The sequence below is a fragment of the Carassius auratus genome, unplaced genomic scaffold, assembly GCF_003368295.1.
Source record: "Carassius auratus strain Wakin unplaced genomic scaffold, ASM336829v1 scaf_tig00020650, whole genome shotgun sequence".
Classification (NCBI taxonomy): domain Eukaryota; kingdom Metazoa; phylum Chordata; class Actinopteri; order Cypriniformes; family Cyprinidae; genus Carassius; species Carassius auratus.
In genome coordinates, this window is record NW_020525042.1 from 20,355 (window position 1) to 46,342 (window position 25,988).

The 25,988-nt window shown below is 35.0% G+C and overlaps 1 protein-coding gene across 1 annotated transcript; it reads left to right on the top strand.

Moving 5' to 3' along the window:
• Window positions 1-1,735: 1,735 nt before the first annotated feature.
• On the top strand, window positions 1,736-25,619 carry LOC113076529 (ephrin-A3-like). The gene is made up of 5 exons (XM_026249225.1): window positions 1,736-1,926; window positions 11,797-12,083; window positions 16,145-16,210; window positions 19,002-19,079; window positions 22,366-25,619. Exons 1-5 carry the CDS (start codon window positions 1,736-1,738, stop codon window positions 22,485-22,487), a joined length of 744 nt encoding a protein of 247 aa, XP_026105010.1. The 3' UTR covers window positions 22,488-25,619.
• Window positions 25,620-25,988: the final 369 nt, after the last annotated feature.

Sequence of the window (25,988 nt, forward strand, 5' to 3'; positions counted from 1 at the left end):
GGAAAGATGAGTATGATTTATACTGCGTGTGAAAACACAAAGCTACATTTGTTGGCACACAGAGAAAAAAAAAACATAGAAATTTTGACATCTTTGTGCATGTGTTTATTTGTGCGTACTGTGTTTGTGAACTCTACCATATGACCGTACCGTATCTCACCTCCAGCATGAATGTACGACTGTTTCTCTCTCTTTTGCAGTTTTTTTTATTGCATCTTTGTAACATGTTATCTTGGTAATCTTATTATAAGGTGAAGCTTCTCACATTTTCATTCCGTGTTCCCCATGACACCTCAATATTTCTTCCCTTTCTCTGTTTTGTCTTTATTTTTCTCATTTGTGCCAAAAGCAGCTCTTCATTAGTGTTTCTGAATCGCTTCTTTATCTCCAGCACATCTATCTCGTTCTCTCTCCTCTATGTTCCTGCGGCTTGGTTGGCATTGCTTTGCACTTTACTATTTGGAATGTGAACTTGTTCGAGTTGTACATGGAGAAGATGGGGTTATTGTTGTTGTTGTTGAATGGAGTGGACGATAAAGGGGCTCTGAAAAGCGTCTCTCTCCCTCACTCTCTCTTGTTCTCTGATATTAAATTTTCATCGCCTGTAGCTGAGAAAGAGGAAGGCTGACAATGGAAAGTGAGGAAAATAAATAAAGAGATAACTGTGCATATGGCTACGGTTTCAGTATTTTGTACGAATAAGCTCTTTTCCTGTATTTTAGACCTCATCATCTACATGAATCATAAATCATACTTGTTTTACAGATGTAATAAACCTCTGGTAATAAATTCCCATTTCAAAAAAATATATATATTGCCTTAACATAATGTATGTTCTACAGTAAGAATTGGATTATGGCCTTTGGAACTTTGAAGAGGATATTGGTATGCTAAAGTGAATTTTTAAAAGAAACTTATAGCAGTCAATTATCTTTAAATTTATAAACTTAAAATAAAACAGATTTAATTAAACTGAAACCTATTAAATCTGTACACACACACACACACACACACACACACACACACACACACACACACACACACACACACACATATATATATATATATATATATATATATATATATATATATGAGTACACAGACTGAATGATAGACAGATGTCACCATTATCTGGAGTGGCGTATTGACATGGTTTGGCAACAGCAATCATAAAGGAAGGAAAAGGAGGAAAAGGAAAAGCAAAAAGAAGTGAGTGAATTAAAGGAAGGGGAATAAGTTTAGAGAAAGAAGAATGACATAGATGAGATAGAAGTCTGAAAGAGTGCACAAAATGAAAAAATCCCAAGACAGATGGAGGATGGAAATACAGAGACAGAAAGATGCGGAAATGAGAAGAATAAGTGACAGAGTTAAAGAAAACTAGTGAAAAGGGGACACTTATAAAAAAAAAGAAAATAAAAAACGCTGAAGCCAGTATAAGCTGGTTTATTGCTTGTCGGTTTGCTGGTTTTAGATAATCCAGACGCGACCAAAAAGTCACCTTAAACTGGTTTATTTTTTTTAATCAGGGATTAGAAAGAAAAAGAAGTAAAGAGAGGCCAAAGAAACAAAGTCGTGTGGTTCACCAGCGTTGTTTGACAGAACAATGTTCCATTTGGTGGGCAAAAGACACATTCAATTATTTATCAGAAAGACATACACAATCAAACAAGCACACTGTCTTTCCCTGCTCATTTTGTCTTGCTACACACTTTCACATCTTCCACGAGAGGAAATGGCAACATTAGACGTGTGGGAGAAGAGAGAGGCCAGCGAGGTTAATGGAAACACACACTTAAAGTGGACTCCTGTGCCATTTACTCCGGCTCACGTGTCTCTGGGACTCTGGCTGGCAGAAAGTGATCATGGAATAAACTCTGACATACTGAACCCACAGATCACACGTTTCTTCCTGCATCTTGTTCGGTTCATAGCTGCTCATGGACTGATACCCAACTGTGTAAATAGTTTTAGTGTGAGTGTAAATGTAGTTTAATGAGGGCCCTGCATCTGTGTGTGTGGGTAAGTGGGTTGGCTCGGTTCGGAGAAAGCGCTTTTAGAGTGAGTACTTGAGACCATTACACTGCTCCAATCTGCTCCTTTCTTAACCGCTGTATTGATTGTCCATAAGAGCCTCCAAACTACCGATATCCAGGGCAGTAAACATGCCACACGGTGGGAGCACGTGTGTGCGTACATATGATGAGGTATGTGGGTTCTTTTGGGATCAATGTGAGGGTCAGAGGTTAATGTTTTGAAACTACAGCTCGATAAAGGTGTGCTGGTTTGTTGTTTTTAGTGGATTGAGAGCGCAGGAGATTAACTGAAGCTGAGAAGTTCAAGAGAGTCTTTATTTACTCTGCCTTTTAATTTATTTTGTCCTCCAGCACCTTTAGAAAAGAGTCATTTATAAGTAATTCTCATTAAAAAAAGAGACGTAAGTCTTTTTGTATATTATCCCCAATACCTCAAATGGCTCTTTCTCTCCAAGGACAGAAACATGCTCGACTCAAGTATGCAAATGTCTGCTCGGTGGCCTTAACAAACCTCGGGAAGGTGATAGAGTCGCCTCCAAATATGTGTGCCGTTAAGGCGGATGTTTATTTTTTTAAAGGTAAAAAAAAAGAAAAGAAAAAAACTTGAAACCTAATGAAACCCAAAAAGACCTGAAATAGAAGAACATTTACAGCAGGGTTCCTCAATAGGCTGCCCAGAGAAAAAAATTTGGCCCGCGATGATTTTAAATACAATGTCATTAAAATTCAAACACAGCATCAGAAAGCAACAATAATTTGAATATTTATCTTGGGACCATCTTTTGATTATTTCCACAAAAGCAACAATAATATAATAATTGTAATTATATATATATATATATATATATATATATAATTACACCTGATTTACAGTCTCCTATGCAAACTTTGGTCCAGGACCAAGGGTTACTATTGTCAACTAATACTCAAACTAAATTTATAAACACATTTACATGAAATGAAACAAAATAGTTTAAAAGGTGTTTTTAATTCAGCTAGTTGCCCACATTTCATATTTTTGTTTATTTTTTAAGTATTAAGTACTAAAATAGCTAAATAACTAAAACTTAATATTCAAAGGCCTTCATGTTTCCTCTGGTATTTCTGCTTTAATTATGAAAGTGCTGCATATTATTTATTAACAAAAACTGAGAGTGTTGATATATTAAATTAATTAACCATGAATCATTATTTGATCCCATTATTTGATAGATAGATAGATAGATAGTTTTTTTAAACAAATTTTATAATAAACGTATAAATTGAAAATGCTTTTCTTCAGATTTAAACTTAACATTCCTCCTAATATGGGTAGAGAATTATTTTCTAGATAATATATTTAATAATTTGCTTTGGCTTCAGTATAGTAGCAATATAAAAAAACAACAACAATTATTTAATTTGAATTATTACACTTTTTTGCACATTTCATGAGAAAAGAAAATACAGTACACACGAAATTTGAAGACTTGTTTTACTTGCAACAAGAATAAACATGGTTTGAGTCAACTTCAATATTTTGTTCAGTTAAGTTTTGGCTGTCAAGAATAGTCATTACCGGTAATTCTAATTTGAAGAGATTTCATTATATATATAATTTATATTTATTGTTTTAGGATTAGGCCTACTTAGTTTAATCACACAAAAGTAAACAGATGTGTTCAACAGCTTAATTTCCAATGTTAAATGTGACCCAAATTCTATATTTTGGAAATAAAGTTGTTCAACACATTTGTGTGTTGAAGTGAAACCAGTTGGGACTCACTAGTGTAGAGTATGTTTGAGACTTAAGCCTGATGGACGCGTCCTCTCTCTCTTTATTTCAACGTCCTGTTTCACCTTCTCTTATTCTCTCTGTCCCAGTTTCTCACTTCTGTTCCTGTCGTTCATTTCTTCATTTGCATTTCTCCTCTTCCTCATCCCTTCATTCCTTCCCTTCATTTTCCTGAATGTGTCCATCCATCTCTGTCGTTCATCATCCATCTCCTTGAGACACACACATACTCACACAGTCAATGCTAATTCAGTTTTAATTCATGACACATGGCCAGTACTGAAGCCAAATGCGTTTAGAATGGAACCCCCAAGTCAGACCACTGTCTCAATGTCTCTCTCTCTCTCTCTCACTCTCTCTGTCCCTCCTTCCTTTTTGACTGTCTAACAGATTGTTTTAGGGATCCATTTAAAGCCCCAGACTATACTAGGGCAAAGAAAAATAAAAAGCATTGGAGTGAAAATCTTTTTGTTCAAAGGTTGCTTTCATAGCTCAGGAGACATAAGTACTGTATGTTTCAATGAAACAAAATGATAATGTGTATACAGACACAATGAAAGTCAGTGGGGTGTGATTGGAACATTAATAGAACCACAAATGAAAACTGTTTATAAGATGAATGTAGAAAGCTCACATGATTTTCTTTGGGAGGAATTTGATTAGTTATGTTTAAGTTTAATATTGTTTCTTTGCAAATATTGGAACATTAAGATATCTTAATGTCTTTTTTTCTCTGGAGAATGATCTGTAAAACAGGTGACTTTAGCAAAAAATGTGCTGTCTGGTGTTATTAAGTTATTACGTAGGTCTTCCTTGACCATGCATGTATTTATATATGCATCACATTTAAGAAAGTCTCTCAAATGCATTTTATGCAGTTATCAAATGCACAATATTATGCAATTAAAGATCACAATATAAGGCGAAAACTGTTTTGTATTTTTTTATTTGTAACTTAATATACAAGTAAATGTGAGCACAGTGCACTTGTACTAGAAAATATGCAAAAAAAATTGTTAATTTAAAAAAATTTGTTAAATAAAACCATATTTAAATGCATAAAATAACTCATTTTAAATTCTGGCATTTATGTTCTGTTGACTTTTTGCCTTTTTTACATTCTTGCACATGGGGAAGAGAACAGTTTCCACCTTTTTCTTTGTACAGAGTTCAATTTAGGTATGATAGAAATATAGTTCATTGATTATATGAAATTCAGTGAAGGTTTACTAAACTTTGAACCATGTAGATCTCATCCATGAGTATGTGATGATGGAGAACAAGCTTTAGAAAGTGTTCAGAACCAGAACCAAGCTGACTGAGCAATAAAGCTATAGCGAGTCCCTTTATTAAAATAAATGGAGGTGAAAAATAATAATAATAATAAAAATTCATATTCACTCAGTATTATTTATCTATTCGGTTGTGTTTTAGGCACTAAAACAGTCCAGTACCTTAACAAATTTTCATATTGAAATAATGAAGATTTCTGTAGTAACCCTGTCTGGATTCTGGCCCCTTCCTACTGGTTGTGATTCATCTTAAAGCTGGGTGGTTTTGTTCATAGCCCAGAACTCTTTATTGAAGCTTTTATAAAAAACCCTGTGGAGAAAATCAATGGGAAAACACTTCCTGAACCAAGGCAGCTGACAAGATGGGCGGTTACTGTTGTGCTCGATATGGCCAACAGAGCTTAATCAACACATTTAAGACAGCCTCATAAAGCAGGACAGTGGCTAGCGGCCATAACAACACATGACACATAATTAACAGGCTTTGGCAAAATGTCAAGCATGCATAATCGCAAAGTTAAATGATACAAAACTGAGCAATCATTTACCTTAAAAGTTTTGCTTTCCAGGTGAATGATGGGAGATCAACTGCCCCCAGCTGATATAATAACATATATAACAACATGCAAGAATAAACAGAGACGTACACACATATACACACACACACACACACACACACATACAAACAAGGCCCAACAGACGCATACATTCTCTCTCTTCATTGCTCAGATGGGAGCTGTGTTCTGTAAACTTACTTGAACTTGTAATAAAGAGAGCGAGGGAGTGAAGGAAAGATGCAGAGGAGAGCAAGAGAGCCATATCCTCATTGTTGTTCAGAAGAAAGGGGGTAATAAACAGTAAAGCGAGGACCAGCGTGTGTGTGTGTGTGTGATGCCAGTTCATCGGCCTCTGTATAGAGGTGACTGAGAAGAAAATCGAAAATGACTAGACTGAACTGATATCCTGTAAAAGATGAAATATTGTGTCTATTGAAAATCATATCTGCACCCTCTGTTTAATAAACAGTCTCCCCGAATGACTTTAAACTTCACATACTATCGACCAACGTCAGAAAGTAGCAATGTGCAGCGTGTGTGTGAGTGTGAATTTATCTGTTGGATTAGTACAGTTCAGAGGCTAAAACTCGCCATCAGGGCTGTGACATTGAGTGACTGCACTGATACAGAGTGAGAGAAGAGGAAGGAGAACTGCAGAAAGGAGTGAGATGTAAAGAATGAGCCGCAGAGAGGAGTTAAAGCAGGAGAGAGCGAGAGATTGGTTGGTTTCTAATTGCCTGTGGCAAATGGGCTTTGAAACGAGGGTAAGCCAGTGGAGGTGTGTGTGATTTACGCTCACACACACTCTGCTGATGTGAGGGGCTGGTGATGAGGTTGGCCTTGAGAGCAGGTAACAGCGGCTGAACTCTCCCCCCACTGACACATATCAGTTCCTTAGCAGATTTAAAACCAAACACACACTCATCCTCTCTCTCGGCTGAAGCCCTGATTCCGAGAATGTTTGCGATTAAATTTCTTTGGAGTGGCATGTGGCACGTTTGCAGTCGCATGCATGTGTGTGAGCCGGCTCCAACAGCTCTATGATGCCTCTAAATTTAATAACCTTTCCATAATTTATTGCTGTAGAGGAGGAAAGAAATGAGTGAAGAGAAAAAGAGAGAGAGGGGAGCAAATATATATGACATGACAACAAATCATGCAGTATAAATGCCTATACAAAGCTTTTATCGGAAAATTAAATAATAATTAAAAGGTTTGAGTAATAATATGTTTTTTTTTTTTTTTTTATAAACTGGTTAAATTACTCCAGTAAAGTTGCATTCAAAATCCATATTTGCACATGACAGACTGTCGGTCTCTGCACTGGTTTTGCAGATTTTTCTGCAAGTTTAAATTGATGGCAACAAGTGACTGTCTTCATGATTCATGAGTCATTGAATCATATACTCAAGCAAATTGTTCAAAAACATTGATTCATTCAGGAATGTATCTAGTGAGTGAGTCACTGAATCATTTACTCAAGTGATTATTTTGGAAACTATCATTTATTCAGGAATGTAAAAATCAATTTGTTAAAAAAAACTAAAAGATTTATTCAGGAACGGAATGAGACGTTAAATCATTTACTCAAGAGATTCGTTGTAAAACCGGAATGGTCAGAACCGTTTATTTCTGTATTTGTGATAAGTGAGTCATTAAAGCATTTACTCAATTAATTTGATGCATTCAGAAACACTGATTCATTCAGAATAGTAAAAAAAATTGAATTATTGAATCATTTACTCAAGCGATTTGTTCAAAAACAGATTCATTCAGGATTTAGCAAGTGAGTGAGTCACTATATCATTTAACCGGTTGGAATGGTTTGGCTTCATTTTGAACTATATTCATTCACAGAGCAAATACATGGTCAATTGCTAAATTTGATCAAAAATGTAAGGTACTTATGAACTTCTTGTTTATTGAACTATTGTATACAGATGTTGGTCTGAATAGCAGTGCAGCTGTGACTACCAGTGGATAAATCACATGATATTTAGAACAGCACTATTGCTCATGATGTGATCCTTCTTAATCGACTCGATGCAGAGGTCTGTATGTTAACTAAACACTTACTTTTAGTCCACAGTCATCAGTGGATCTGCATGTCTCCTTTATGAAGCGCAGCATGTGTGTAAGTGTGTGTGTTTGTGTGTGTTAACGCGCCCCTCACATGTGTTTTGTCAACTGTTCGCAGGACAGATGCTCTCCTTTAATTAAACGAATTGAGGGGGTTAATTAGAAGAACAGAAAAGAACAACAAGGGAAGAGAGGAGAGCTGCTGTTTCTCCTGTGGTGCTGATTCAGCTCTGCCATCTCTCTCTTTTTCACTCATTATATAAATATGCTCTGTAGGCACAATCATTCTACACATATGTAACCATGAGAAATATGCATCTTACGTTCTACATGGAAAGGATGAGGATTTCAACAAGAAATGGACTAATAATCTGATCTGACTTGCAACATATGATTAATGTAGTGAGTTCAAATATTTATATGGGCAGCTGTGTTTCAGATGGTATTATTGCTTTTTTTCTATTGCAGAAGCTTGGTCTTTGTCTCTCTCTCTTTCTAATAGTGACATTGATCCACTGGGTCTTGATCTTGTTTTAACCTGCTGTCCCAAAATCCCTTACTGCCCAGCTCAGCATCTTGCATCCTGGATCCACACAGCCCCATGCATGTGCTCACATATACAATCATGTGAATCTTGTGTGTATGTATATGTTCAAATGTTAGCTAAATAGTTCCAATTATTTATTCTTGTAGACAGAGAGGTAACTCCTTTAAGCTTAGGAGGAAATGTGTGGCAGTCTTTTTTTTAAATATTCAGAATCATTTTTTAATGATTTCAAATCTCCCATGGTGGGTTGCGTTTCCTCTCTTTATGTTGTGCTAATGGTCAGAAGCACAACTGCAGATTCCCTTCCATCAGTCTTCCTTAGATACTGTCAGCATCCCTGCACTCCAAAAGAAGTTTGTAATGAAAGAGAAAAATAGCTTTTGATTTTGTTTTGTTTTTATTTAATCATATAAAACAATGATTATGATAATACTTTTTTTTCTATTTCATGAAATATATATATTTTTTCTTTTTTTCTTTTTTTACATTTTTTTAATGTTTCCATTTTGCTCAAAAGCCTAGTTTTTAACAGCATATTTCACTGGAACTACTTAATATACTGTGTCCACATGCTACATGATTGGTGAATATTCTCTCCAAATAATATAGGAAACACGCAAAACCTTCTTTAACAAAAACTTTAACACGTTTAATCAAAAATGTGTAAAAAGTGTAACAGTTAGCACCGTTTTTCCATTTGGGACCTTTCAGGCTCATTATTATTATTATTATTATTAAACGGATCAATAATACCAAGATACATTGTTTCTGTTAACTAATTGTTTATAATGGTTAATCATTTTAGCCTATCACTTATTGAATGATTACTGTAGTATATTACTGGAATAATAAAACACACACACACACACACACACACACACACACACACACACACACACACACACACACACACACACACACATATATATATATATATATATATATATATATATATATATATATATATATATATATATGTGTGTGTCCGTCTTTCTTTAAATTGCTTTAAACATGGTGAGTGAGCGCAAACGTTTACTACATCTCATCATAATGCCACACCCCTCCACACACACACACACACACAAGCGGGAAAAAAGTAATAACATAAAATAATTAAATAAAAGTAATACATACATATACACACACACACACACACACACACACACACACACACACACACACACACACACACACACACACACACACACACATATATATATATATATATATATATATATATATATATATATATATGTGTGTGTGTGTGTGTGTGTGTGTGTGTGTGTATATGTATGTATTACTTTTATTTAATTATTTTATGTTATTACTTTTTTCCCGCTTGTGTGTGTGTGTGTGTGTGGAGGGGTGTGGCATTATGATGAGATGTAGTAAACGTTTGCGCTCACTCACCATGTTTAAAGCAATTTAAAGAAAGACGGAGTAATAGAATGAGAGGAGTGTGTGTGGGGGGGGGGGTCGAAACGAAGGGGAAGAGGCGTTAATGCAGCGTTTTTGATCTTCATTTAATAATTGAATAATAATCTCCCATGAGTAGTGACCTAGAACCAAGGAAAATAAATTGATATTCATTTGGTATCTAAATACTGACCCCTGCTGGTCAGTCGTTATTACTGCAACCTCCCATTAGGAGAGTCCGCCGAGTTTCACTCCATCCTCTCGGTGTCTTCTGCTGTGACATTGACAAACGAGTGCAGTGAAGAAGGGACCGCGGCTGGGTTGTGAATTCTGACACTTGCACGGCAACTTTTCTAGCCTGAAGTATGACACGTCCCACTAGAGCTGCATTCACTCGGCGCAAGCGCTCTTCGTTGTTTATATACGTTGCGTTACGCGCGTTTTCATCAGGCTCCGTCTAGTAGGAAGAGACTCAGAGCTGCGCACTGGAGCGATATAACAATATATTACCACAGGTCCCGATACAGCCATCACTCGTCTCTCGCTTCATGCTCACCTTCATTCTATCTCACAGGCCCGAGGGAGCTTCCCCCGAAATGCAAATGTCTGATACAAACTTGTACTGATTCTGCCAGAACTTTTAACGATTAAAATGCGTTCATAGGTGAAAACCTTTTTTTTCATTAATTAAAATAAAGCTAAAATAAAACAGCCTAAATATCAAATAAAACGAAAATTAAAATGATTGAAATGAAACTGAGGTAATAAAATGACAAAAACTGAAATAAAAATAAAAGTGTCATACAAAAACTATCTACAATAACTAATAAAAAATTACTAGAGCACAAAATGACTAATGCTTAAATCTAGAAATTTCAATGAAAGCTAAAAAAAAAAAAAAAAAAAAAAAATACTATATTAATCAGTGCCAGTGTTGGGCTTTTTATTCCAAAAATGTAATTTATTACTCGTTAGTTACTCCTTTTAAAAATAATATTATTACTTTACTTATTATTATCTGGCAAGAGTAATTAGTTAGACTACTAGTTTCAAAACTATGGCCCACAGAAGTTATAATTGTGTATCTTTCCCATAAAACTATGTATATATTTCTGCCTCATCATTTGACCAAAATCTACATTGGATCGCAGTCAGAAGTTTTTTTTTTTTTTTTACAAACACTCAGTGGTGATTTTTAGTGACTTTTTATTTGTAAAAGTGTTGCATTATTTGTTATGTGTAGCTTGAAGTTAATTGTAGCTATTAATTTTTCTGTAACCCAAATATGATTATATTTCATGAAGTATTTTATCAAAAGAAATCCCATAAGTTCATAAGATTTTTCCTTATATAAATTAATAAATACATTTACATTTAATGAATAAATCTAGGAATTATTGTATTTGTTGGATTGTTAAGACATGAAAAAAGTAACTACTAGCTGTTTTAGGGATGTTAATTGTAATAATAATACTCAAATCTTATTAGTAATTAGTTACACTACTAGTCACTGCAAAATTAATATTATTACAGTAAATAGTTACTAGTAACTACTGCCCAACACTGATTAATAAATGATGAATAATATAATAACACGCATTTATATTTATGCATTTAGCAGACACATTTATCCAAATTGACTTAGAAAAGAGGTGGAACTAAGCAATCTGTTAAAAAGTCAAAAATATTTGTAATAAGAACACCACATTTGTTATTATAACAACACTAGTGTCCTCTAGCATGACAGCAAATACCTAATCTTATAAAAATTTAAACAGTTTTCTTGTATAGTTTTCCTTTATTATTAAAATATTAAAAATGAAAACAGTTGTTATATTTAAACGTTACAGGTTTGGTATAGATGTATAATTTTAGTTTTGTATTGTTTTAATTCCTAATTCCTATTCTGTTCCAATTTTCCCCAAAGGAACAGAAAATTGGAGTACATGAAAATGGAAATTTTGCAGTTTCTTATACGTAAAGCTGATATTTTGTCTGGACCTACTGTATGTGTTTATGTATAAAGAAGCCAAATATGCCTAGTATTGTTTGAGCACAATGTGACCAGTTTTGCATGTTTCCTTTTTGTCCTCAGACTTCGTAAGGAGGGCTACACAGTGCAGGTGAATGTCAATGACTACCTGGATATCTACTGCCCTCACTACAACAGCAGCCAGAGAGGCGTAGCCGAGCAGTACGTGCTCTACATGGTCAGTTATCGTGGTTACCGGACATGTGACCCACAGCTGGGCTTCAAACGCTGGGAGTGTAACCGTCCCCACGCCCCACACGCACCGATCAAATTCTCGGAAAAGTTCCAGCGCTACAGCGCCTTCTCGCTGGGTTACGAGTTTCATGTTGGGCAGGAGTATTATTATATCTGTGAGTATATCTGTGTGTTTTACCTCAACTATACACACTTCAAGTCTGTTGTGACACAGTTATGTACATTATCATATTAATCTAGAGTATATGAATGTCAAGCAACCTGTCATGTTGATAAAAAAAGGTAATAAGAAATTATATTTAAAAAAATGATTTTAGAATAATAAATTCCATATAAATTCAATATATAAATTCAATATATAAATTCAATATATTGAATTTATATAGAATTTATCTCTCTCTCTCTCTCAAGTTCAAGTTCAAGTTCAAGTTCAAGTTGCTTTATTGGCATGACATTTGAGTTACAGTATTGCCAAAGCATTCAGATACAGAATAAAATATAATTACAATAAAATACAATACAATAAAAAATAACAACAACAGATAATATTTCAAATATTAATAATAGTAATTATATACAATCAAGAATATCAAATAAAACAGTTGAATACAATCAATTACCCCTTTCGTATGGTGTGTATGGTGTATAAATATTTAGCAGCTAGTGTCATTGCCGTCTCATTCTCTCCAAGTATATAGAGTAGTTTCTCTGAGTCATTTAGAGACAAGAATGAAGGATTGAACGCTTCAAACTGTGGGAAGAATGTTTCTCTTGTAGTGCTGTATTTGGGACAGACCAGAAGGAAGTGTTTCTCATCCTCGGTTTGATTCAGCTCACAGTGTTTGCACAGGCGCTCTTCTCTCGGGAGCCAGGATCTTTTATGTCGACCAATCTCTATTTCCAAATCATGATCACCAGGCGATATTTGGAAAGGATTTGTCTTTCTTTTAATTGCTTGAGTGATAAGTAGTTTGCCAGTTTTGTGGTTCTGTTTAGGGCCGAATAACACTGGAGTTTGGTTTGGAGCTCAAATTAATTTTTTAATTTTTCATCATAATTATACTTCAGATTTTTGTCAATTAGTTTCTGAATGTTGGGGTTGTGATTGGAGTCAGACTCAGTTTGGGTTTCCTTCATCAGTTGAAGCACGAGTGTGTTTAGAGGATGAGACACTGTGGGGGGGGGGGGGATTCATTGGCGAGGAGGGCTTTATATTGAACAGATCGAGTGTCAGATTGAGTCAGGTGATGATAAAACTGAACAGCTCTTTTCTGTATTTCTATGTGTAAGGGGTATAAGCCCAGCTCAGCCTTGCAGGCGATATTAGAAGTGCTTCTGTTTACCCTTAGGATGTTTTTGGCAAATTCCAATTGTGTTCTTTCTATTAAACTTTTGTCCCAGTTTTCAAATTTTAATATTGGTCCCCAAATTTCACTCCCGTACAGTAGGATTGGTTTGATGATTGCGTGATATAATTTAATCCATGTTCTAATTGGTAGTTTTAGTTGGCCAAACCGTGCTTTAATGGCATAAAACGCCCTCCGTGCCTTGTCATTGAGGGCCTTGACGGCCAGACTGAAGCCCCCTGATGCTGAGATCTGGATGCCCAGGTAAGTGTAGCTACTGCTGTGCTCCAGGACTTCTCCTCCGTAACTGAACTGATATCTGCTTCCCTGAGACCTGGCCTTCTTCTGAAACACCATGACCCTGGTTTTGTCCAGGTTGAGCGTCAGTGCCCACTTCTCACAGTACTGTTCCAGCAGGGCCAGGCTGTGCTGGAGACCCTCGGCTGTGGGAGACAGCAGAACCAGGTCGTCTGCATACAGCAGGCACTTGACTTCAGAGTGGTGTAGAGCGAGGCCTGGGATGCTGTCGGAGCGCTCCAGAGCTTCTGCCAGCTCGTTGATGTAGATGTTAAACAGTGTTGGGCTCAGACTACACCCCTGCCTCACTCCACGACCCTGCTGGAAGAACTCTGTTCTCAGATTCCCAAGCTTGACCGCACATTTACTCTTCTTATACATGGATTCTATAATATCGAATGTTTTTCCACCAATGCCAATTTGTAATAATTTGTACAGTAAACCGTCATGCCAAATAGAATCGAAAAAGCTTTTTTAAAATCAATGAAACATGTAAATATTTTTCTTTGTTTGTCCTTTAGATTTTTGTTAATTAGAGTGTGGAGAGAATAGATGTGGTCAGATGTACGTTGTTTTGGTAAAAAGCCAATTTGTGATTTATTTAGGATGTTGTGTCTTGTGAGGAATGTCACTATGCGGCTGTTTATTATATTACAGAAGAGCTTAGCTAGATTACTGCCCACACAGTTGCCACGGTAATTACTGGGATCCAGTTTATCTCCGTTCTTATATATGGGTGTGATCAGTCCTTCAGACCAGGCCTCAGGGAAGTCACCAGACCATAAGATCAGATTGAATAATTTAGCCAGAGCTTGAGTTATGGAAGGACTGCTGAGTTTGAGCATCTCATTACTGATGTTGTCCTGTCCACATGCCTTCTTTAATTTGAGCTGTTTAATGTGCTCTGATATTTCTGATGTTGTTATAATCATGTCCAGTGGATTTTGGTAATTTTTGATGGTTTTCTTTAGATCGTCTAGTTTTCTCTGTGTTTTAGTTTGGGGCTGGTTGAGGTCTGGTTCTAGTGTTTGGTAAAGAGTTTTAAAGTAAGAGCTCCAGACTGTGCCGCTCTGGAGGAATGTGTCTGATTTGGGGCTTTCAAATTTTTTAAAGAGATTCCAGAAATTGTTTTGGTCTATTGATTGATCGATTTCATCAATTTTAGCTTCATAATATTGATCTCTTTTGTTACAAATGAGTTTTTTATAATTTTTTAAGCAGCTGGAGTAGGCGAGGCGTAGCGTCTGATTGGCCGGATCTTTATGCTTTTTGTTAGCAAGTCGTCAAAGGTCTTTTCTGAGACATTTGCATTCATTATCAAACCACATATTCTTTTTAATTTTTGGTTTGTTTATTCTATGTTTGTTTGGTTGTTTAATGTTAGATATAGTGGCCAAAGTTTGAAATATGTAATTAAGTTTGGATGTTGCTGAGTTTATTCCATTAGTATCTGGAGTGAAATCTGAGGACAAAAAGTCATCCAGTATTTTTAGTATTACAGAGCTGCTCATGTTTTCTTTGAATTGTTCAGCGTTAGATTGGTTCCAGTTGAGTTTTGGTTTTAAGGGGAAGAGTTTTTCATGTTTGAGGGGAGATCTGACCCTGTCACAGGACTGTTTCAGGTAAAGGACTGTTTGACAGTGGTCAGAAATGGGAAGTTGAGGTCTGACTGTAAAGGCGTTAATAAAATTTGTGTCAATGTCTGTAATTGAGTAATCAACTACGCTGGCTCCTAATGTGGAGCAACAGGTGAATCTACCAAAAGAATCACCCCTGGTTCTGCCATTTATGATAAACAGCCCTAGACTTTTACAAAGCTTTAACATCTGCTTCCCATTTATGTTGATTACATTGTCATAACTGGTTCTCGGAGTAATGACTGGTGTTGACTGAGATACAATGTCCCCAAAAATGTGAATGTCTCTCTCTCTCTATATATATCTATATATATATATATATATATATATATATATATATATATATATATAGATATATATATATATATATATATATATAGATATATATATATATATATATATATAAAATAATTTAATATATACATATATTCAGTTTTTACTAAAGATTTTTAGTTTCGTTTTTTACTTAGTTACTGCATTATATTATATTTACTTTTATTATTTAGTCATTAAATATTGTTAAATGAACTGAAATAATTTTTCTTTGTTTGGGTTGAAGTTGATTTGGTCTGGTTCTGTGCAAGATTCACCCATTTGTGAATATTTAATGTTTTAGAAATCAACTTGTGTCTATTACTAAATCTGTAAACGAATAATAATTCATAATCCACATTTACGTATTATAATAATTGTACGTACATAGTGCTAACACTATACACACTACTGTATCTGTAGTACCTTGTGTATGTATTGTATAAGTTACCATTGAGACAAAGCAACAATACATGCTTTCTTTAGATAATAGATAATTATTTTAATGCTTTATTCTTCTCTGTGTTCTCTGGAAGTACAGTACTTCAGAATAGTACAGTTATAGAACCTAAGCAGTATTTCTGATGATTGACAGGTGACTGACATTTTGCTGTTTTGTTTTAGCCACACCCACTCATCACCACGGCCGGAGCTGCCTGAGATTAAGAGTGTATGTCTGCTGCTCAACAGGTATCGACCTCTATCCCTCCATCCATCCATCCATCAACTCATCATTTCATCCATCTATCCATCCAACCTTTCTATTTTTCAGTCAATTGTTCAAGCTGTCAGCCCATTTATGAAGCGCATGTTTTTTTAACTGTTCTATCTGTCTTTCTGAGAATGAAATCAATCGGTTTACTCAGAAAGCACACTCTCTCCCTGTCTTTTCCCTCTAGATTTCAAATCTTAATGTTGTGGTCTGGCACGCATACATCAGGATAACTTGGATAGATTTTGATTTTGCTTTGTTAAACCTGCACTACTATTATTCAAAAGTTAGCAGTGAGTGAGTGTTTTATTGTTTGTTTGTTTTTTAGAAATTTTATTCAGCAAGGATGCATTAAGTCAACCATTTATAATGTTACAAAATATTTATATTTCAAATAAATACTGTTCTTTTGAAGTGGCTGTTCATCAAATATTAAATCAGCACAGCTGTTTTCTACTGTAATGATAAGAATGAATGTTTCTTGAGCACCAAATCAGCATATTAGAACAATTTCTGAATTATTGATGCAAAAAAAAAAGAAAAAAAAAAAAAGCTTTTTCACAGGAATACATTTTATTGAAATATTAAAATAAAAACGTATTTTAAAATATATATATTTTTTCACAATGTTGCTATTTTATTGTATTTTTTGGTAATATATATGATATTATATTGTATTATATATATAATAATGCAGTCATTGTAAACATTAGACACTTTTTAAAAAACTCTTTGAACAGTAGTGACAAGAGAATTTGTGACATCAAAATAAAAAGTTAAATTAAATTAAAAAATATAATAAAAAATGTCTTTGCTCTTTGAAATATTGTCAAGGCTGAATACAGTAAAAGGAAAAAAAATACACTCTTACATATTGTGTGGCTGTGGGAGTATATAATATATATATATATATATATATATATATATATATATATATATATATATATATATATATATATATATATATATATATATAGAAGTTGGGAAACACTGCTGGAAAGCGGTCTCTTGCTCCTCCCCGTCATTTCTTCCCCCTATCCCTCTTCTCTCTTGTTTCCAGGTGCTGTCAGGATTCGTGTTCTCTCACAGTCAGTTTGCTGGCACTGAGTGTTATTTTAACCCTCACCCTCTCTCTCTGTCATTGTTCATGTTCATTAATAATATTCCAGTATGTGAGAGAGAGAGAGAAAGCACACTGTGTGCTGTCTTAACCTCTGCCCTCTCTCTTGGAGTCTCTGAGTCCTTGTGTCAAGACGAATCTGTTAGTCCTGCTCAGTCAGGTCTGAACTCCAATGCCTCGAGTTCAAAGGGCTGAAGCAGGGCTGATGTATTTATAAAGACATGAAAAATGACATACTAATGAGCTGATGAGTTGAATCAGGTGTGTTAGATTAGAGAGATAAAATGTGCAGTCATTGGAGGCCTTTAAAAACAAAACTGAGAACCACTGAGCTAAAAAAGTAAGAAACAAAATGTAGTAGTTTTGAGATGCATTAATAAAAGTCAGACTTTAAGCTGTCTTAAAAAATACATTGAGTGTTATGGGAATCATAAAGAAGTTTAACATGTAACTTGTCTGTAAATTATATATATATATATAAAATATTATAAATATAATTTCCAAAAAATAATTAATTGGACTTTTACAGTGCGACTGTTCTGAAGTCAAAACATATTAAAATACGATCTGACAAACTTTTTTCTGTTAAGCTGACATAACATCTTTTTTCTTCTACCCACTATTAGATTTAATTCAGATTTATTTGTATATCAATTTCACAATAAATAACTAATTTATTTTACATTCACAATAAAAATTTGTTTTCACAATTAATGACACATTTCTTTCTGTTAAACTGACAGCATTTTTTAAAATCCAAATGTATTTGAACATCAATTTCAGAGTATATTAAAAAGTCATTTTATGATTTTTTTAAGCATTCATTGAAATCTGACAGTATATATATATATATATATATATATATATATATATATATATATATATATATATATATATATATATATATATATATATTCAAATCACTTTTAGAGAAAAAGTTTCATATGAAATGATTTGTATTTCAATTTGACCTTAAATTAGACATTTATTTTATTTTCACAATAAATAGTTTTTTGTCCCACAAGACATTACATTTTCCCTTTGCTTTTGTTAACTAATAGGAAAACAAATTAACTTCAACTGTATAATTTTCCCCAATATGTAACTAAAATAAATATTAATATTGTTTCAAAACAGATTCAAAACTATTCTTGAGTGTACAGTATGTTGCAAAGAACAAAATCTTTATTTGTTTTTTTTCCCTTAAAACTATATATGCAGATTTTCTAAATAGTTCTAAATAGAATAGGCATTCAAAACATTAAAACAATCAAAATTAATCATGATTTTCTTTAAAAGTGTCAAAGAAATTCTCAAATGTAAAAATTATTATATCAACCAATCAGTCAATCAATAGATAATACTGACACATCATTTTTTGTTAGTCCAAAACTTTTTTTTATCAAATTTTCTGTGGAACACCAATAAGTCAGCTGTTAGACAAGTAGTTGACTTGGCCATTGTTTCATGATTCATGTCCCATACTTTTGGTGTATGTAACCTGAACTGGGGACACTAACTACCACCATCACTTTCTCACCCCTGCGGATGACTTAGAGGAGCTTACAAAGAAATCTCCGAATCCTTTGAGAGCATGTATAAGATCCTGCAGAGAGAGTGTGTCCTGATTATCCTTTAATGTCTTCCAGCATCTGATTCAGATGATGAGCCTCAGCCCACAGAGCCAGACTACACTCTAAGACCTAACATCAAAATCGATGACCTCGGTGAGTTACACACACCAGACGGACCACACTGACACTTATACATATGCATATAAATCACTGACTAAGCTGACATTTACACCCAGGGTTTCTGTGCCCAGATCTGTGGCATCCACACACCTCTTTCCAATAGTTACACAGCAAGCTCATAAATCATGCCTGTGCGTGTTAGAGCTTATTTATTGTTTTAAATCAAATTGGGTATCAGGTTAAAAGCCAAATCCACTTCATGTGATTTGAATATGTAATAAAAATACCTATGAGATCAACTTTAATTTGCTTTTCCTGTGCTCGTGATGTACACCAAACAAACACAGCAGTTATTTGCTAGCACACATTTTATAGGCAATGAGTGACACTAATGAAGCCATGAGCTAAAAGGCAAACGGAGCATGAGCTGCCTAAATATAGTTAGCTTGATTAGCGCTAAGGCTAGTGTTATCGCTGATTAGCGGTGGCAGAACTAGCCCTCCAGTTCCCAGCCTCACAGTCAAATCCTGCGCTTCCCCACCGCCGCCGTAACCCGACTCAAGGACAGCGACCACCGCACCATTTAAATGAGAGAAAAGAAATTGATTTGACTTCAAATGTTTTTAGGGAATAAAGAGGTATCGATCTGTTCGTGATTTTTTTCCAAGCGTGTGTTTTGAGACAGATGGATGTGGATGTGTTTTGGGTCATCTTTGGGTCGGAGCCACCCAACGATTTCCAATAACTGGAATCTGAGTAGCGGCTCTTTCCCGCTTGCTCCGATCAGGGGTTCAGTTTTCAAACAGGCCAGAGAGGGGAAGAGAACAACCGCAAGAGGCCAGCCGGGTCTCAGGAAGCCACACATCTCAATACAGCTCCATACATCTGTGTCCAATAGACAAAAGAAACAGTCTCGTCCTTGCTCACTGTTGTCCCATTGGTACTGAGCAACTTTAAGAACCAATGGAAATTATATTTTTCTAAATTGTACACTAAACTTCTAATAAAAAACAAATCAAAAGATATTCACAAAACCACCACAGGAAACTCTAGAGTGCTGCAAGTGCTTTTAAATTAAGTGCATAAACATTTTTTTTTCTTTTAATAATTTAAATAAAATTGGATTCTGAAGTCATTGGAAACATAAATTCTCATTTGCAGGATTTTTAATGTCAGGTCTGTAAATCTGCAGGAGCAGTTAGTCCCATTAATGGCAGCGAGTTTCACGCTGCGTTCAGAATTCATATTAGTCGCACAAATACACAGGCAATCACGAATACAGATGCAATAAACACAAAGACAGCTTTTATTTGGCCATTAGGGAGTAACACAGAGCAAGAAGATGTGTGTGGCATTGTGTTTATACCATTCTCTTTATAGTTTCCATTTCCATGTTGGATATCCTGACCTAACATTGAACAATACATTTTCTTTATTACAACTGTTTTCTGTAGTAATATATGTTTCATATATTAAATAATAATTGTGAGCTTCTTAACATTTTTGTAGAAACCGTGACACTATATATATATATATATATATATATATATATATTATATATTTTTTTTTTTTTTTTTTTCAGGATAATTTGAGTAGAATGTTCAAAAGTTTGAAATATAATTGTTTTAATGATGAAAAAAATGTATTGTCACTTTTGATCAATTTGATCAAATCAACTCTTACTGAGCCCAAAGTTTTGAATAAAAGTCTATATATTTTCAACATTTCATGTTGGATAGCCAAATAGCAGTAGCTAATATATTATAAACCATCTTGAATTAACAGTGAACAACATTTATTTATGAACATTATCCTAGATTAATGAATGCTATAAAAGTCTTTTTCATCATTATTTCATGATACCTTAATGCGTTACCATATGTTAACCATTTAAACCTTATTGTAAAAAATTACTGCGATACTCTATAAGATGCAGAGATCTTTGTGTTCTGTAATGTAAGATTTGACTTCCCATTTGGGTCATTGACAGGGCAAACGTATCAAATTTCTTTTTAATCCATTCTCCAGTGGAGAAAAATAACTTAACACTTTCATCTGATCAGCTGATGTCACATGACATGGCAGTACTGATTCAAGCAAACTATCAAGCTAGAAACATCTGTTCATCCGGGTCATGAGTGTTGAATTCCAGCTTCTCTTTCCTGTCTGCCATCCAAGGACTCCTGTCAATCAAACATTGCTCGGTCTTTTAACATTTTTAGTCTATCAAATATTATTTAAAAATAATGTAAAAAAGCAAAAATATTATACTATATAAATACTATTGAAGAAGATTTGAACAAAAAAATGTTTCATACATTTCTTATTATTATCAGTGTTGAAAATAATTTTTGCTGATAAATATTTTTTAAATAGGGGGACAGTAATGACACATTTTATGTTACAAAAGATTTCTCTTTCAAATAAATTCTGCTCATTGAGCTTTGTGTTAATCAAAGAATCCTGAATAAACAACAAAAAATGTTTCAACTTGTTTTTGATGATAATAATAATGATGTTAATAAAAAGAACCATTATTAATGAATGACCACAAATAATAATCAGCAAATTAGAATGATTTAAAAATGTAAAAACATTTAAAAAATCCATTACAATAGAAACACTGTTATTTTAAATTGGAATAACAATTCACAAGATTACAATTTATATATATATAATATATATATAAAATTATTTTAGATAAAAATAATAATACTAAAACTCATTAAGTAAATATCTAAATTAATGTTATCTGCGTGAAAGATGATAAATGGAAAACTGACACTCCAGACATGTCTGGAACACCTGTCACATCTTTTGTGTGCGTGTTACAACATCATATTATTCTGTCAAAACACACAGACATACTGTGCGTGTCTGGAGATGTTTTTGGCAGACAGTTTGCGTCACACACTACTCCCTGTAACCAATAAGTGAAGACGTGTGTTTACAGTATGAACTCGCGAGCTGGAAGACACCTGCTCACAGTCACAGACACCTACAGTACAAACCGGTTATGTTAGCTGTCCGTCTCCTGTGATGATGTAGCAGAATTCCATACATTATTTGGGCACATCAGACACTCCTCCTGTCATGATAATAGTTACATTTTAGTTTGTTGTGTTCACGAAGAAGCCTGTCCACAACTGCACATGAGCACAGACACATTCAGTGCATACCTGCCTGAGTCACTGCGTTTTATTTTTAACTCCTTCCCTTAGGCCTCAGTTGGTCAGAGGGTTTTCTATACCTTAGTGAGTCACGCAACATTAGTGTCTAGACCTTAGCTGTTAATTTTGCTCTGTCTGTCTCGTTCCAGATGACTATGATAATCCAGAGGTCCCGAAATTGGAGAAGAGCATCAGCGGTAGCAGTCCATCCAGAGATCGCCTTCTCCTAACCGTGGCATCACTTTTCCTTATCGCACTTTCGGTCTCCTAGCATCCACCTTTTGACTGTCGCCATACCAACGAGGCCTTGGGTGGGGTTGGGGGAAGGAAGGGTCCAGGGCCGATAAGTTTGCAGATAAAGACTAGGAAAGAAACTGGAAATGCAACACTTGATGCTGCAGCAGCTTTAGGAGTGTCAAGCACCAGCCCACAATTCAACAGTGGATTTCATGTCTTACAACAGCGAAACACTTTGCGTGTCACGCAGACAATTAATACAACCTTAATGAGAACTGTGCCATTTTTAGTAACAATAGTGCATATTGTTTGTTGTGTGTGTGTGTGTTTGTGTGTTTATGCATTTGTGTGGCGCCTTCGGTGCTCGGTGGTGGAGCGGATCTTTACTTCGGTCTGAAGGTTTGATGGCTCCATTATCTGTGAATTGGCAGGTTAAAAGTTTAAAAGCATCTCTGATTCTGTTTGATGAGAACTGAAATGAAACTGTCGAGGAGTTCAGGTTACTCGAAACCAGAAAAAACAAACAAACAGGAGCACCGTTTAATCTGATTGCAAAAGTATTTGTTTCTCTCTGTGTGTTTCTGTTGCCAGAGAGAAGTACGAAGCGCTGGATGATCATGTAATTGCTGTCAAAGATGAACTGCGATATCAATTTGATGAGTTTAAACAAGCCTGTAATAGAAACCGATCTCACAGACTTTTAAACAAACAATTTTGGACTTTTCTATTGACAATACCACAATTTATAAAGCATTAAATTCCAATTAGATCTGATTCTTATTTGAACGTATTGTGGCCGCACATGAAGGCAGGGGCTGATATGGTTGGTCTGTGATGCAGAAAATTGAGACAGAAGTGATTTTGCACAAGTGCCAGCATAAATGCATTAAACACATTGAGACAAACAGAAGCCAAATAGCTTTTTTTTGTTGTTGTTTTCTTTCCTTCTCCCTTTTGATAAAAGGTGCTTGAGTGAGTGAGCGAGCGCAAGTGTGTAAGTGCATTAGCTCAGTGATGCTGGAAAAATCTCCTCCAGACTTTATGGACTTCAACCGGAGGTGGACACCTACACAGACACTGTACATAAAACACATGCATTTATTTATGTGTGGACATTGTGGATGACCTCGGCTCATTCATTCGGACCATGCTGATTCCCGCTGGATTTGAAAGAACTCCAAACCAGTTTTTGCTGGTTCGTTTCTAATTTGAACCAGTTCCACGTATCGCTGCTTGCTGCTTGACTTCTTTCAGTGGTGATCAGCCAGACCAAATGGAAATTGAGGGGTCTGGTGGTTATAATCTGTTTCTACGGCAACAGTTATTCATCTATACACACACCTAAAGGCACTAGAGTCCAGCTGGAAATCAGAACAACACACACAGAAAGAAATAACAGCAATTACTGGCAATGGTTCTGGTGACACTTTTGCCAAGAGTAATACAAGCAAACAAATGCTTCAGGGCAGATAGTTATTGCATTCTTGCGAGCTTTTCAAGGGATAAACGGCAGCGTATGCATCAATCATTTTACAACAAGGTTCAAAATTAAGGTTCTAACTCTTTTAGACTGGCACCTTATCACGATGGCAAAGACATCATATCATGGCTTCATGATGATAGCAGCAACCAGCGCCGCTTTTCGCCCTAGAGACAAGCAACTGCTGCTTAAACTATAGTGATGGCATGTGGTTTAGCAGAAATGATGTGTGGTAGAAGTTTTCTAATGTAGAGTCATAATGGACACCTTCTCTCACACCTACAGGCTGTCTTTAACGTATTGATAAAGCCGTTTATTGTATCATTCCACTTTTGCTCTGAAAAATCATTTCAATTTATGTGGAACATTACGTCTGCTTTATATTCCATTGCTGTGGCTGCTGTTTTCACTGATCTAGAGCAACTTCAGAACAAAGGAACACTAATTTGAATGCTCAGAATGATACTTTACAGACTTGAATCTACATTTAATTTGTTTCATGTTGTCATTTCTATGAATTGGGTTGAGAATAAGAATGTTTTTGTGCTTTTTGTTTTTTTTTTCAGGAGTTTGTTTTTCTGATGGAATAATGTAATATTTCAGAGGAGTCGATCAGGCAAAGTCTCACTCTTCAAATGTTGCACTTACAAAACTTGGACACGAGAATTTGTGCGTGTGTGTGTGTGTTAGAGACTGCAGTTGTTACAAGTTGACGTTTGTCTTAAAACTAGCCTAAATAACCTTTCAGTCTTGTATGTGTGTGTATGAGAGAGAGACAGAGTGAGAGAAAGAGAAAGAATGAGAGATCAAAAGGTAATAAAGATAAAGGACGGTGTGAATGTGTGTGTTTATGCGAGCTGTTTTCCATTGTTTAGTCTAGGCATTTTCTTTGTGAGTGGGTGCAAGTCAAAGAAACGGTATTGTTTTGGAGGAACAAAAGCATTTATTAGTGTTGGAAACAACCGAATACAATCATGTTTACCTTCAACTGGAATGAATTTAAAGAACTTGAAAAAAAAAAAAACTGTAAACTGAACAAACCATAACAAAACTTATGATAATAATAATAATAATCATGATATAAAAACATTAAGCCTTTGATTCATATTTGTTTCATACACAACATTTTTTATGAACTCATATGTTTGGGTATTGAAATGTCCATTTGAATTTGATCACTGTCAGTGGAAACCAAATCTAATATGAGTACACAAACATAATCTCCCCCTCACCCTGACTTCCCATCTACTCATTAAATGTAGTTTCAGGTTTCTCACTGCTGTCAGCAAAAACAAGCCATTCTTAACCAATCTCGCAATCACTTGTATTTTGTGCACTCCATCATCTCTTTCAGATCTATTATCATAGTGTCAGTTATGTCTGCAGAGTGTGTAAGAAGCAAACAGCACAAAGATGAAAGGATTTCTATCTGACCTGATGCTGAAACCATCTCATCTAATCACTGCTACATGAAGATATCTCTACATATCAAACAACACATTGTTGGGCACGGGAAGACACTTTTTTAAAACTGATAACCATCCAAGCAATTTTGAGATTCTTTTGTCTGCCGGTGCTAACTTTGAGCAAGATAACGTAAAGGTCTACCTTTACTACAGAGTTGAAACAGAATATCGATAATTAATTAATGTTTTTTTTCTTTTTTCTCAGCCCTAAAAATAAATTTGATGAAAATCCTTTTCTTCTCTCACATTTTATGCTGATCCCCAGCCACCCTCTTGTTGGGTCCCTGGGGGTCCCAGGACTCCAGTTTGAAAACCTCTGTGCTAAATCAATGTTTTTCGACCTTGGGTTTGTGGACTACTAGTGCTCCTTGGTGTAAAAGCAGTATGTGAATAAAATCATAAAAAAAAAAAAGACCTGGAAGAGAAAGAGTAGGCTAGGTTACATCTACTTAAGATGTCATATACAGGCATTTGCTTTTTAATCATTTGTATTTATTTTGTAAATGTAAGAACTGGCAAAAGATAGGTCAGCTGCAGTGAATAAACTGCATTTATTCACTACAGTTTTTTTAAATAATAATATTAATAA

Excerpts from the sequence above, each read along its gene's own strand:
- LOC113076529 (XM_026249225.1), top strand. The coding sequence starts at position 1,736 with ATGGCAACATTAGACGTGTGGGAGAAGAGAGAGGCCAGCGAGGTTAAT. Across the intron at positions 1,927-11,796 it reads TTCTTCCTGCATCTTGTTCG|ACTTCGTAAGGAGGGCTACA; the intron begins GTTCATAGCTGC and ends TTTTGTCCTCAG. Across the intron at positions 12,084-16,144 it reads GCAGGAGTATTATTATATCT|CCACACCCACTCATCACCAC; the intron begins GTGAGTATATCT and ends GTTTTGTTTTAG.